Source organism: Archocentrus centrarchus, chromosome 16 (assembly GCF_007364275.1).
Source record: "Archocentrus centrarchus isolate MPI-CPG fArcCen1 chromosome 16, fArcCen1, whole genome shotgun sequence".
Lineage (NCBI taxonomy): Eukaryota > Metazoa > Chordata > Actinopteri > Cichliformes > Cichlidae > Archocentrus > Archocentrus centrarchus.
This window is the reverse complement of record NC_044361.1, coordinates 24,657,187-24,673,206: the sequence shown is the minus strand read 5'-3', so window position 1 is coordinate 24,673,206 and position 16,020 is coordinate 24,657,187. Positions and strand designations below refer to the sequence as shown.

The 16,020-nt window shown below is 40.4% G+C and overlaps 1 protein-coding gene across 1 annotated transcript in view; it reads right to left on the bottom strand.

The window, feature by feature from the left end:
* Positions 1-10,450: 10,450 nt before the first annotated feature.
* The window catches only part of kcnn3 (potassium intermediate/small conductance calcium-activated channel, subfamily N, member 3), a 60,684-nt gene continuing 55,114 nt past the window's right edge, over positions 10,451-16,020 (bottom strand). The window contains exon 10 of the mRNA XM_030750642.1: positions 10,451-14,743. Coding sequence (XP_030606502.1) covers positions 14,309-14,743 — 435 coding nt within the window. The 3' untranslated portion in view covers positions 10,451-14,308. The remainder of the gene's footprint in view (positions 14,744-16,020) is intronic.

The following is a 16,020-nucleotide window of genomic DNA, read 5'->3' as shown; positions in this document are numbered from 1 at the left end:
CACGCGTATCAAGAAGAATGCCACACACCAAACACAACATGGACAAATTTATCAGGTACAAAAATGGTCACTGTTAGAGGATATACTGTGCAACAAAGAAAGGGTATTCATTATTTATCCTAAATTTGATGTCACAAGTAGCAGCAAAATAACTGTTGCCCGAAAGGGAACTTGAATTCTCTATAAAATAATAAAGAAAAATCTTCACCGATTCAAGTTCACTTTTCCCTCACATTACATCAAGGGCCACAAAAATTCCAAGGGACTTGAATACCCAATTTGTGATATACTGCATCTTATTCCTGTTGGAATCACCCAATCAACAGATTTTCCTGAGCTCATTAAAAATAAACACTCAGTGTGAAGGACACGGTGATTGCAAATCAACAGATTTACAAACGCATGCATGCGAGTGAGTGAGAGTGTGTGTATTTTTGTGGCTCCCCGTGCTCAACATCGCTTTCAGTCAGCATGAGGAAACTCCCCTCTAACATAGACACAGGCGGTTACTATAGAAACCAACATCACTTTTCAGGGAAGCAAGCTGGGGAAGGTTGGAAAGAGGCAGCGAGGAGAGGAGCCAGGTAAAAGCACAGAGTTCAAATGAATATGAAATTATAATGTAACTCTGTGTGTGTGCGTGTGTGTGTGTGTGTGTGTGTGTGTGCTGATGCACGCACCTCATTGTCTGTCTATGAGTGCATAACTGTGATAAGCAGAAGAAGGTGTAGCAGCTAGCAGCAGGGAGGCAAGATAGAAAAGAGTAGAGGAAATTAAACTAAATGAAAAAAACTTGCGGTGCTTGTGGGGTACTGAGACAGAGGGTGGGATCTGGGGTGAACAGAGGAGGAGGAGGAGGAGGAGGAGGAGGATGGGGGATAGAAGAGGGACAGAGACAAAGAAGAACAAGTTATAGACCACTTACCGCCTCTTGTTCTAGAGGGCAGATGTTTTGAAGCTACTGGAAATACACACAGGCATGCATTATTAAAATAAACCCAAAGTAGTGAGTGAATCAGGCTATATTACTAAAAATATCTCATAAGATTTGATCAACATACTAGAGTCTCACATATATAAAGATGGAAACAGTTTAGGTTAAAAGTTAAATCAATAGATGTTTTTCACAGTAGAGACAGGTAAAGTAGGTAAAGCTCTTGTGTATTAATGATGGCTGCATTTTCATAGGGGAGATGCTGATTCACTGAACTGGGACACTTAATGGAAATGAGCCATTGTTAATGCAATTTGTGGTTTCCATGGTATGCCAATGAAAATTGATTACTAGAAAGATGTTCCTCAAACTTTCTACAGGCCATCAGGGGATGACATCATTGGTCCAAAAAAAAAAAAAAAAAAAAAAGCCAGATTGTATGAAAGTCTATGAGAAAATGACTTTAATTCTGACTCGACTTATGACCCCAGCCTATATGCCTTCATACTCAGTTTACTGTTTTAATTGCCAGTTTTAGGTCTTACTGAATAGAACACAATGAGTCATTTGTAAATACTGTTCATATGTAGAGTAAATAGATGATCCAACAGGCATGATTTAGCACGTGCATTGTAATTGCCAAGTAAGAGAGTGCACTGTCCTCGGTTTCTCAAACTGACCGACCCCTCACTCGAGACATTTGGTTAAAAAAAAACACCATGACTGCTGCGATAACTTGCCAAACTCATTGCTTAAAAAGGTGAGTTCATGAACCAGTGGTTGGTATAAGGTCCCATCTGGATGCTGATAGTGAGAAGAGTGCCATTGCTGGTTGACTGCTGACCATTCCTAGCTTCTAATTAGCTGACTTTCTCCACCATCAGCCAGAACACTCTCTCTCCTAAGGGGCTGAAGTCACCAGCTTGAGACATGCCTCATATACAATGAGCTCTGACACACAAAAAAAAAGACACACAGAGAATAAAAGTGAACAGGGACTTAAAGATATAAGTGGCGCTGGGCCTTGACTGTGGGTATAATATGCAGAAGGGTTTACAAGCAGCCCAGTTATGTCAGTTATGCCAGTGGAAGTCGTATCAAGGGAGGAAGCAATGCACAAGTCCCCCACGGCATCATTAAAAACCCCATCATTTCTCCCTTCATCCCAATTCATACAAACAGCCTGAAAATAGGTCAATCAGCAACCTCTGCTCTCATTCCCCCCCTCCTCTCTTGCACGCACATATACAGGTAAGTCTCCTGTACGCAGCCTGAGCGAAGTGTGGGAGGGCAGCGTTACCATGGAGCCAATATTTTACCGGTCCGCTTCTGTGGTGACAATGGTATGGCCATGATTCACTGCTTCTACCTGCACAGGAACCTGAACCATGATCAGCAAAGTTTACAGACACGCAGACATCATTTTTACTTTCTCACCACACTTAGTAGGTTTCTCACACATTGTGGAGAAGAAAAAGGACAACTCATGCATAGCAGCCTGCTCCCTGGAGAATACAGCATTTCAACTTTAGCAGTTCTTTCTAGGAACAATCATCCCCTTTTAATAAGCGCCTAGCTGGACATATATATGCAGTACACATCACCATATAAATTCCTCTTCGGGTGGAGGCCAATCTTCTTATGTGTACATAAAACATTAATAGATTTTGAAAATAAAAGCACTGCAGTATAGTCAGGGTGTGTTAGTCAAATTTTAATACAGAGGAAGCTGACTGCCCATTCAGCTAAAGCTTGACTGGACCAGGCAGACATTTAAGAGCCTGTAATTTGATCTGTTATACCAACAAAAACAAGACATTAATAATTCAAAAACATTACTCCCAAGATTGAATGTGTATTATAGAACCTGCTGATCTAGTTATATTTGTAATGGACTTAGCATGAGAAAGGTTAATTGAACAGAAAAGACTCGACGCATATTGCTTTAAACTCCTTAGTAATTTCTTTTATGCATCAAGGATTAAAAAATAATGCCCATGCAGGTGTCTATGAAATGAGGGCTTGAGAGTAAGTAAGTGAGGGATGGCGATGTGCTTCGAGAACAGCTTACTCTGGCCAATCTGAAGACCCCACACACCCACCACGAATGTTAAGATGCTAAAGTGCTGCAGTAACTAGAAGTTGCGGGGGTGTGGGGCAGACGCTGACTCAGAAAAAATACAGACCAGGCTAATAGAGACGGGTTCAAAGAATGCGGAATAGGTTCACAGGAAGAACACAAAGGCAGTATGGCACATCAAGATGGGAAAATGGTTGGTATGAACGTACTATCTTAATGAGCAAATTTGGGACCACAAAAATAATACATGATCTAGTAACTCTTGCCAGTGGTGGTGCCTAATCTAGAATAGGTTCCATCCATTCCAGCAAAAAAAAAGCATTGATGGCTGTGCCAAAAGAGCTGGCTTGACTAAAGCACTGACTAATTGCTGGACCCAAAGTTGGAACCACTGACGTCATTGGCTATGAGAGGGTCTAATGCAAAAAAAGATTCCCAGATGATTCGCACATGAGGCATGCATATTCTGTCCAGCATGATTTTCTTCAAATCATCCCTAATTTCTTCGTCTTCGCAAAATGCATCAAACTAGCCAGAAATGGCGCTGCACCAGTGGCAAAGAAGTACATGGGGAGGAAAAGAGGCACAAAGAACAGGTGTCACTATGAGACAACAGCTGGGCGCATATTTTGCCTTTGTTTATGCGGCTTTATTTTTACGTCTCTGAGCCTGTCACTCATCTTTTCTGTCGGCGGTGTTTTAATGGTTAACTGCATCAGCTTTATGAATTGCAGTCTTGCCCAGCTTCTTTCACAGCTATTGCAGTACTTCTCCTTTGATCATCACCACAGCAACATCGCTGTCCAGGCTCACAGTAAAAGCTCCCCACATCTACCTGCTCGGACATTTAGACACAAACACGTACAAACACACACCAAACACACACCAAACACAGTGGCTGTGGAGTCAAAACTGCCTGTACTCTCTCTCACATACGTACATGCAGATATATATATGTGTGTTTTGTTATATCTGCTCCTGTAGTTATCAGGTAAACACCTGGACAGAGCAGGAAAATGAGCACATCAGTCTGCACATCTGCACATCAGCCCTTGCAGTCACCTTAAGGGTCCTGCTGTCATGAAAAGTAAAAAGTAGTAGTTCAGTCACATGTGTACACATGTGCGCTTTCTTATACAAAGCCATATGTCTAAGTGTGTGCTGCTGACCTGCTGAAGAAGATAATATGTTTAGTTTGCAGAGGGTTCCAATATAAAACAACCGAGCTCTACGAAGCTAGAGATAAAAGATGCAGTCACGAGTCTCCTGCTGACAGAACCTGGTGATATCTGGGATGATTCTAAAAAATGATGACATTGCATTTGACAGGTATACCACATGAGCACGGACCAGTGCAGACATCCAGCAACTTTTCCACTTACAAAGCTCAATGTCATGCGTGCACTCGTTAGTCATCCTCGCTGACACAAAAGTGTAGTGTTAGGTGACCGTTTTCAGACTTAATGAGGCAGCTGGTGTCCACTGCGCAGAAGGAGCGGTAGAATCAGTTAGGCTGGGGGGGGGGACATGAATAAACCAACTTATATGGAAACAGACAGCCATGTATACCTTACAAATGCATGGTGGTTAAGTGGTTAGCACGGTTACCTCACAGAATGAAAACCCTAGGTTCAAACCCAGACAGGGCCCATCTGCCTGGAATGTTCCCACCATGCTTATGCAGATTTTCTCTGGCTATTGGGGAGGATCATACTGTCTATATCAGCCTAGGACCATCTTGCTGGGACAGTCTAGGAAAGTCAGACACTGAGCCCTTAAAACTACAAAGAAAAAAAAAAAAACCCAGATGGCAACTGATGTACTCTGCTTAAAAATCTACGTTTTGCAGAGTTATTTACTCCCTCACTAAGGCTTGGAATCTTAAACTGGTGTTCAGATGGGAGTCTTTAAGGAACATCTTCCAAAACCTAGACCCCAGAGGTAAGTGATTTAAACAAACATGAATATTGCACCCATTTGCAACAATTTAATATCCAGCCTTTCAATTCAATCATTTCGGCTAAGGTAAAGCAATCCTGAAACATCCTTTCATGCTGGGGAACCAAACTAAATGTATGTTTTCCTTCACATGAATGGCCTTCAGTCAGTTCCTAACTTCCTAAAAACACACCACATAAAAATGCAAATAGGAAACCACTAAAATATATCTAACCATATCTAATAAATGAAAGTTTGTGAAGTTATTTTCATCCTCTATCTAAGGCTACAAACTAGAATCACGTTTTTCTCTGACTGAATGGTATTTCAAGGGTTGACTGCACACAGGAGCTTGGTCGGCCTGTGTACAATAAAGGTATTAAGTGTATGTTGCACTATTTGATAAAAATCTATTGATTAATCAAACAAAACTATTTGAAAAATAACTGCATTTCAATGCTGGTGAATTTCTTTTAGTTCTGGCTAAAACCTTTATGGGGGAGCTAAAGAGTCGTCTATGCCAGACAAACCCTGGATATAGTGTGATATGCTTCAGCTTTTTATAGGCAGTGTAAGCTATAAGCTTGGAAACTCTAGAAACCACAAGAAAACCTGCAGTCTGCGAGCTCTACTGGTACTCTTGTCTAGTCCTAGTGTGAGTACTAGGATGGATAATGGGATGTAAAACAAGTTGAGTAGATTAAATATCAGTCTTGTCATCTTCTAGGCAGAATATCTGATGCTCCTATTCAAAGTGATCTGTGTTTTTTTTGTTTTTTTTTTCTTTTCTGGATTGCATTTATATAGTGCTCTTATTGTAAGTGCTCTACAAGCTGCCTCTCATTCACCCACTGGCAGCACACCTATGGCAACAAGCCACTATGCAATCCACTAATTAAGGCGTTAAAGCCAGTGTCTTACTCAACGTGTGGAAAGGAGCCTGGAATTGAACTGCCAACACTGTTATCAATGCACAATCTGCCCACAGCTAGTCATTATTTTAGAGACTAAAGACACATTTCGAAAGTGATCAGTTTGAAAAATTGTTTTTTAAACCTGAATAATGCCAGTTTTTTGCACCCTGTGTTCTTTCTAGTGCCTCATTCTTGGCAGTTTCTTGCTTTTGCTTTTAGCGAATCATACCTACTCAATAAAATGTCTTGCAGACATATTTTCACAATTTTTGGCTAGATTTGGCTGGAAATGAGTAAAAGTATATGTTCCATTTTCCATCTTGTCTGTATTCTTTGCTACCCTTGACTCAGACGGCGATCCTGAAAGTGTAATCGGGTTTCCAGAAAAATGGAGATGGGCCGAGAGACCGGTGAAAGGAGGAAGAGAGAAAAAAAAAGACTAGGCTACAGACATTACCTTGGCCTTAAAATTATAGAACCCAATCATGAAAATTCACATCGCCTAAGAGAGATGATGAAAGCCCTGGGGGCAGTAGAGCCTGCCAGTAAATAACACAGATAACAAGCTCATCACATCTGGGTATGTGCAGTGCCCGGGGCAGAGCACTGCCTCAGGCTGCCTGGCTTTCACACCTCTGTTATTCTACTTTATTTTCACTCTCGGCTAAACACCCAACAGGCTGGTTTATATGAAACCCAGTTCATGAAAAAAATAACAAACACTCTCCTACGTCAAAGAAGGATCGTGTGAATGTTGTGGACGATTAATTTATTTACTCATAATAAGCCATTAGATAGGGTGTGATCATCTTTGGGACAAGCGTCGGTGTGAACTAATTGGAAGGTGTTTAATTTAAATAGCTTCGACGTTCATCAACATCTGTCATACATCTGTAAGAACAAAGACCTTGAGTAAGTTATGCAGCATATAAAAAGTTGTTGGGATATCAGGTAAGTGCTCAGTAATCAAAGAAATATTTGGTCAGTTTAATCTAAACACTATTATGTGCCAAACTTCTCTACCCACTGGCAGTCACACTTTATTGAAAACCTTGTACTCTACCAGAAATAGCGGGACAAATCCACAAAGCATATTCTACAGGTAAGACAAAACTGAAAAAGTGAAGTAACAGAAAACAAATCAAAGGCAAGAGAAAACTTACTTTACCTTATTTCCATGTCGATTATGAGCATTATTCACTGCTAAAACATTATCCCTAATGCCTGCAACAGTGAGATTATAAACCAAAGGATTACACCTAATTAGAATGAAGATGCCTGACAAACAATAGGCAAGAAAGACTTCCAAACACAATTTGAATTACAGAAAAATGTAAAGTAGGACAAAGTGTCTCACAGTATGACCTGAAAGTCTTTTACCACAGTAATTAGGCGAGGTCCACACTGAGGATCACATCTGCTGCTACATAAGCCAATGAAGTAAATACAAGTGCAACATAGCCTTTCTTCTTGTATTTGAGTGTTGTTGTTCTTATTATTATCACACAGCGAACAGTTCCTGCTGGCTTTCAATCATCTGAAGCTTTTGCGATAAGACCCGGTATGCTGCATCCTATTTTATATTTGAGTCTTAATTCTAAGCACCAGCAAAATGTTGTTCAGCTGCATTAATGTGTGGCTGCAGCAAGTTTACTCCAAACCTTTCAAAGGAGTATCACGGCTAGATTAAGAAAGATTTATTGTTCATTTTGAGAGTATTATTGAAATATTAAGAATTATGTCTTAATAATGTCCATGGGCATTTCTCAATACGTGTTCTTGTGGACTTGCAAAAGTCCATCAGTCCCAGCTGGATCTTCTGATACCACATACTGTACTGCACCAATCTATAACCATTAATATCCTTGTATCTGTCCATTTCTGGCTATTTCACATTGGTCACATACAGTCAACTCTTCCAAGTCTGTGTGTGTGTGTTTTTTTTTCTTCTGAACAGTTTTCTGCACCATCTCTTCCAAGTCCTTACACTTATCCCACACGTGTTTATGTGCTAAAAGAAAAATCATTTCCTTGTTACTAAAACCGATTCTGAAGTTTGCCTTTACGAACTCATCAACACACTGCAAACTCGTCCGAGATTTTTAGTAGATGCATCTATGGTGGGAATTTGAACATTCTAGCTCACATCATTCTCGAGTTACGGCCAGTGTTAAAGTTTTTGTGGAACAGTCGCTGGTGCCAACGCTGACGCCAAGGCTGTGAACAATACCTTGACTTTTCCTTTGAAACAGCTGAGCTAAACATGGGAAAGTCCAAGGAACTCGGTGAAGATCTAAGAAGGTCTGAGAGGGTGCTGACCAAGAAAGGAGCCCCTGCTCCAAAATGGACCCCTTCAAGCTCAATTGAAATTTGCAGTTGCCCACAGGGACAAGCTAAATGCCTTCTGGAGAAAGGTTTCATCGTCAGATGAGACAAAGATTGAACTATTTGGCCACAGTGACAAGAGGTATGTTTGGAGGATTCAAGATGAGGCATTTCAAACCTAAGAACACTGTAACAGCTGTCAAGCATGGTGGTGGTAGCATCATGCTGTAGGGCTGTTTTGCTGCCAGTGGTACTGGTACACTGCACAAAGTGGATGGAATAATGAAGAAGGAGGACTACCTCCAAATTCTTTATCGTCACCTCAAACCAACACCTAGATGATTGAACCTTGGATACAGTTGGCTGTTCCAATAGGACAATGATTTCAAACACACATCAAAACTGGTTTTGAAATGGATAAAGCAGGCTAACATTAAGCTTCTGGAGTGGCCTTCCCAAAGCCCCATCATCATTCCTATTGAAAATTTGTGGACTGCACTTTAAAGCTGGGTCCGTGCCAGGAAACCAGCCAATTTAAGTTAGAATGGTCAAATATCCAGCCAGAAATATGTCAGGAGCTTGGTCGAGGTGCAACTTGCTAAGGGAGATTTAACCAAATAACCTGTATGTATACTTTTGAGCCTGTGTGATTTAGAGAAAATCCAAAATAAATTCAAACGTGCGCACCCAATCCTTGTTTTTAAAGTCATTAAAGAAGTATGCTATATAATCATTCCAGCCTGAGAAAAAAGACCAGTTCAAGGAAATCATTAAAAGCCTGAAATTACCAAGACATTCATGCCCATGATGGGTGTATTTAAACTTCTAACCTGCATATTTCTAATGTGGCTCTTATACTCTCTTGTATAACCTTGACATCTTGACATTTCTGTACACATTAATTGTAACTTAACCTAAAATAAGACACAACTAATCCTTTGTTTGTTCTGAATGCAAATGCAGTAAGAACAAATTGAGGGTTGCAGCTACTTGGATGGCTTTTCCTAGTTATTAGGAAAGGAAAGGAACAAACCGACAATCTATACTTACCCTCAGCAGAATCCACACTCATTTAATGCTGTTGGCACAAGCATAGAGGACACTGGTAAGGAAAAGAGAAAGGAGGACCTGCTTCACACTGAGAAATAATGAATAGAGGGAGTCTTGGACACTGGGAAGAGACTGGACACTGAGTGCTTACACACCCACCCACCACCCACAAATACATCTTTCCCCCCCCCCCCCCCTTGTCCTCTCAGAATTAGATTCACACACAATCAAAGTCATATATCACAGCTCCCACTGACATTATAACACAGTGAATGACTGTGTTCTGCCACAGCACGTTTTCTCTTCAGTACTAATGTGTTATGTTTTAATAACAGTGTGCACTTTTCAAAGTAGATACGCCGCGACAGTCATATTAATATTGTATTGTGACAGCAAAAACACATTTTTTTTTTTAATAGAGAGTGACAATGTTACCTCGATTTTGTATGCAAACATGCACCCCCCCCAAGTATTCAACAAGCTCAAGAAAGCAAACTATACTGCTATAAAGTGTGGTGTACTTTCACAGTAACTTACCACAGTAAAGCTTTTTTTTTTTTTTAACCTTTATTTTACCAGGTAAAATGTCTGAGAACCAGTTCTCATTTACACACGTGATCTGACTATGCTAGCCATCCGCTACTTATATAATTATAGGCATTAACAAATTAATAACTTAACTAGCTCAAAGCTTCCACATAAAAATAAATAAGAGCTTATTTTAATTAAAAAACTTTCAATTTGCTACTGCCCCTAGAGATATGCCTGAGTACGGCCCTGCGCTTACGTAGTTACACCGCGTTAAGTCGCTGTCCGTAGAGCTGTTTCCAAACACCGCGAGAATGAGCGAGAGAGCCGCTCACAATCAGTGCGAAGACACACACAGGCCGCAAAAAATAAATAAATAAATAAAATAATTGAAAGCATGTAGCAGTTCTTAAAATTCCAATAATATTTATGTATTTAACAAATAACCCACAAAATGCGCTCATTATGTCATAGAAAGACAGTTACGCTGAACGTAACGTAATCTGTACAGCACGAGTTAATGTTTACAGCAGCTTTATTTAGATTAATCCCGGCACCATATGAAACACCCGAAAAACAGAAGACAAGAAAAAATAAATAAATAAAAACAAATAAAAACTGCGACTCATTAAACATGAAAGCTGTAATGTTATAGATATATACTTTATTAATTCTCTCTGATAAAATAAAATTACAAAATAATTTCAACCTCAAACGGCACTTTCCTTGTTCGTGATTATTTAACGTATTGATAATACATATATCATAATTGTCATGACGAATGAGAAGAATAGTATAGTTTAATAAGGTAAGATATCAGCTATAACTGCGTTTAATCATAATGGTAGAAAAGACTAAGCAATACAAAGCTATATTTCGTTAACAGCATACTGTACAATATTCCAAGCGTATGTAATTCAGTATTCCGGCCACAGCGTGTCGCTAAAAGATAGTTTTCAATATTGTCTCCAATGTAAAGGTAGGCTTGTCCCTTTTTCCTTCACGCCATTACAATTCCTCTCAGATATATCTTAGTCTTCAATTCTATATTTTATTTATTTCATGAACACCTGTTCCTTCATGGCCATTTATCCTTTGTAAGGTTTATTTGTGTTCCCTTGTGTTCATCCGTAGTCCACCTTCATCTGTTAGAGCAGTCCATGTACAGCACTGTAGCAAGTCCATGCTCAGATTTTCACAGTTATTCCCTCAGAAATATTGTCAAGATATCTGCAACGCCTCCTGCTATCTTTTGTCCCCAGTGACAGCAGTGTTCCCTGCCTCTTATTGAAGTCCATTTAAGAGAGAGCACTTTGGTTGTCGAGGTGTGTGTACATATCTGTGTTCATGTGTGTGTGCGTGTGTGTGTGTGTGGGTGTCTGTGTGGCAGTTTAAGTGATTGAGCAAGCGAGAGTGTTTGAGTGTATTTCTTTACGCAGAATACATTCATGGTAATAGTGAGCTGTTTTGGGACCGCAAGTTTGACAAAGAATGGCAGTAAAGTACAAGATCGCCTTGTCTTCATGAAGGGTCAAAAAAAAATAATCATAGCAACTTACAGTAATATAGCTAGATCCCTTTGGATTTTTAACACGTACCGATGTACAGACAATATTTATACAATTGCATCTTGGTCAGTCTGACTAGTCAACTAAAGGAATAAGTAGAATATTTTTTCTGACTACAGTTAGTTCCATAATTTGTTGGGCAAAGACAGATCTTTTTTTTTGGTAGTTTTGTCTCTGTACACCACCACAGTGGATTTGAAATCAAATAATCAAGATGGGATTGAAGTGCAGACATTCAGCCTTAACTCAAGCGGTTTTCCAAAATTTTGGAATAAACCGTTTAGGCATTACAGTCATTGTTATACACAGTTCCCCATTTTCAGAGGCTCAAAAGTAATTGGACAAACTAACATACTTTTTAATAACAGGATTGTTTTTAATATTTAGATGCAAATCTTTTGCAGTCATTGACTGCCTAAAGTCTAGAGGCAATGGTCATCACCAAATGCTGTGTTTCCTCTCTTGAGATGCTCTGCCAGGTTGCTGCTTGACTGTGGGCCTCTGAATTCAGTTTCGTCTTCAGCACGCTCTGTTGGGCTGAGATCAGGTAACTGACTTGGCCACTGAAGAATATACAATTTCTCTGCCTTAAGAAACTCTTGGGCTGCGTTTGCAGTATGCTTTGGCTCATTATCCGTTTGCCTGATCAGTTTTGCAGCATTTGGCTGAGGCTGAGCAGAGAGTATAGCCCTGTACACTTCACAGTTCATCCTGCTGCTTCTATCAGCAGTCACATCATCAAGAAACACCAGTGACCCGGTTTCACTGGCAGCCATACATGCCAATGCCATCACACTGACTCCACCATGTTTGACAGATACTGTGGTATGAGCTGTTTCTCTCCTTCCCCATACTTTTCTCTTCCCATCATTCTGGTACAAGTTCATCTTTGTTTCATCTGTGCAAAGATTTTCTTTTTTTTTTTCCAGAGCTGTGCAGGCTTTTTGAGGTGTTTTATGGCAACTTCTAATCCTGCCTTCGTCTTGAGTGTAACCAGTGATTTGCAGCTTGGGACTTTTTAAGCCCAGTGATGACCTCCCTCACTTGCATTGACATCTCTTTGGGCTTCATATTTAAAGTGACGATGAAGAAAATACAAATTCAAATCTTTGAAACATGTCATGAAATAACAAGGCAATAAGCTTCACCCAATCATGAAACTGCTCGTCAGTCAATTGTCCAGTTGCTGCTGAGCCTCTGAAAACGGGGGACTGTGCAGAAAATAACGCCTGTAATTCCTAAATGCAAAATTTTTCTAAAACCCCGTGATTTAAATTTGAAAGTCTATACTTCAATCTTAGTGTCACTGTTTGATTTATAATCCACTGTGGTTGTGTATGGAGGCAAAATTACAAAAAAATGTGTCTTTGCCCGACAAATTATGGACCTAACTGCATCTGTAGTAGATCTTTGGGCCAATGCACCCAAATTTAGTAGGATTAAACGAGAACTCGCACTAAATGTGGGGCGTCGAGACTGTGCAAAGCGTCAACTTTTAGAGTCCCTCAGGGTTTGTTTTAACGAGTATCATCTTCAAAAATTAATCAACCGTTTTTAAATGCCAGTATAATAAATGTGTGTATAATAAGCTAATCTTTCTTCTAACAGCCACCCCAGTGTTATTGCACTTAATACTATTAACTGTCCATTTTCTGTTGCTGTCATACGAAACATCCACAGAAATGAAACCAAATCAAAGTCTCATTTCAGCACAGCAAAGTACACTTAAACATCAACTCAGCCCAATCTGTAATTCGGTAAATGCAGTAATAAAGTCCTGCTTTAGTTGTGTTAGGTTATTTTACCAACAGCTACTGTCTTCATCATCACAAATAGACATTATGATGACTCATGTCCCTCTGTATCAGCTTGTTCCAGCTTGATCTATAATTTGTGTAGTTCACTGAACGGTTACAATTCTCCCAGCTGAGTAGTTAAAATGTCACAACTATGCATTGTAAGTCTAAACTACTGCATCAGCTCACACCCACAAAAGATAAATTGTTAAGATGAAGATTTTTTTTTTTTACAGTGTGTCTACATTGCTTGGCAGTGCTCTATGGAGATTGACAGTGCATCATGTGCTTGGCAGTATAGGCTTTAGTATCATCTTATGGGCTAGTGCATTATATTTTCTGTGTGAGTGTAAATAGGGCCTGCATTGTGATAGATTGTATATTCGTGTTTGTGCTGTGTTAACTTGTATTGCGTGGATGACGTGATTTTTGTATGTGTGTGTGTGTGTGTGTGTGTGTGTGTGTGTGGTGCATGCCACTAGTTTGTTTTTGTTTTTTGTTTGTTTTTTTTTTCCATTTTTATTTTTTTAATCATGGTCGTATTGATCGAACCTTCTGTTAAAGGGATGCTCGTTAATACACAATTAGCATTCAGATAGAAAATACATCATAAGGATAAAAAGTCATGGTCATTAATTCCTGATGATGAGAGTGAGGGATTGGGAAGGGGGAAGGAAAGAGAGGGAGAAAGAGAGACATAGAAGAGAGAGAGAGATAGAGATAATAAAAGGCATTCTTCAGTAATTGGAGTGGATTCCATTTAGGAGTTCATATAATTATTCTTCGTTATTTCTCCTCCTCTCTACTTCGTCCTCCTCATTCTCTCTACCTCCATTTCTCACCCTCTTGGCATCCTTCCTCCCCCTCACACCTTTTAGAGTCTCCATTTTATCCCCATTTTTCTTCTCCTTCCTTCATCAAGTAAAGCGCCCCAAAGTCCCTAACATGTCTCATCACTCATACAGGCCCTCCATCTTAATCCCATTATTTCTCCTCATAGTCTTCCTCCCTCCCATGCAGAGCGTTAGTTTCCGAGGATCACCAGACATTTCTCTCGTCCCTCATTTCTCTCCTTTAGTCTGAAGTGAGAGGACTAGCGCAGCCCCCATCCTTCCTCCCCATTTTTTTCCTCATATTTGTCCTCTCCTGGTCTGAAAAAAAAAAAGAAGCTGTCCTCAGCAGCTGGAGGTGCACGTGTTGGGGTTGGAAGTAGCCTCCAAACTTCCCTCTGGGCTCAGGGGTGGGGGCGACAGAGGGGACTCCAAGGCCAAAGTAGAGACCGGGGCTGAGGGTGGTGCAGGAGCTGTGACCTGAACTGGAGACATTGGAGCTGGCGCAGTGGTTAAAGAAGCAGCAGGGGACAATGGGACCACAGCACCTCCACCTCCACCTCCTCCTCCTCCCCCTCTACCATCCCTTGCATCCCTCTCCCGGAGCAGGTGAACCAGGGCAGCATGCTGGGCACTGAGGGTTGCAGAGAGGTGTGCGGGCAAGGCATTGAAGCCTGCTGTGAGCTGCTCCACCCGCTGCTCCAGGGACAGCATCTGACGCTCCAAGTCCTCGCTGCGGTCGTTGAGCTCGGACATGAGCTCATACATGACACTCTGCATCTAGGACAGGAAGGAGCGGAGAATGGGAGATGAGTCAGTGCACACAGTGTACTTTGAAGAAGGGAGACAGACTGCAAACACGTAAAAACGGGGCAAAAAAATCTTTGGTATTGAGTAAAGAGAGACACTAAGTAGAGCAGGGATGTCAAACTTAATTTAGTTTTGCCACATGCAACCCAGTTTGATCTAAAGTGAACTGGATGAGTAAACCACTGCATAATAAGCTAAAAAAAAACCAGCTTGAAACTTGTTTCCTTTCTTTTAGTATAAAGAAGAACATTCTGAAAAAGTTCACTTTTAATGAAATACAAACAGCTTGATATTTAAAAAACAGGAGGAATTTTAATAATATGCCTCAGCTTTTCCACAAGTGACAGCCTACAGACAATACAAAGAAATCAAGCACCTTGGCACGGCTCCTTGGCTTAGCCGCCTTACCTTGGCTTGGTAAGAAAGCTGTGAAACTGGCCATTCTGATGATCAAATTCACAATTTGGGCAACGGCTCTAATGAATTCAATGCAATTTAAAATGATTTTAAGGCAGTGACGTTTGGCTGCCTGTCTATAACCATCACTGCAAAAAAAAGACATGAATTTTAGATGTTTGTAGTTTCAAAGTTTTTAATTCAGTTGTTCTGCTTTTGTAAAAAACAAAACAAAAACTTTTCCTGTGTATGACTATTTTGTATGGACTTTTCTGTAACCACTGTTCATTGTGCTGCTGCCTATCTTTGCATTCACAAAGAATATTTTAAATCTCAACAGTCGTGCCTCCTGTCGCTGCAAATTTTTTTACACTCAAGTGAGTCAGTTTGGTGGAGCAGTTGGGGCTTATGGGCCATGTTTGACACCTATGGCTACAGAATAAGGTAAAGTATAAGAACGAGCAAGACTAAGCAAAAGGAAGAAAATATCCAAGAGGGATTAGAAGTTAGAAATCACACTAGGGTGGGTATTATAACATTGTGAAGAAAGAATAAGAGCAAGATGAGATAGAGAATGAAAGGAAGTCAACGCAGTGTCCCTGACTTGCACATCCCTGTCTCTGTAACCATGGTAAATGCACAAGCAGCAAATTGAGACTGAGATTGCAAAACTGCAAAATATTTGGTGCTAAAGGCATTGCTTCTCTGAAAGAACACACACACACACACACACACACACACACACACACACACACACACACACACACACACACACACACACACACACACACACACACACACACACACACACACACACACACACACCCCAGCCTCGCTCAATCTTTGTCTCC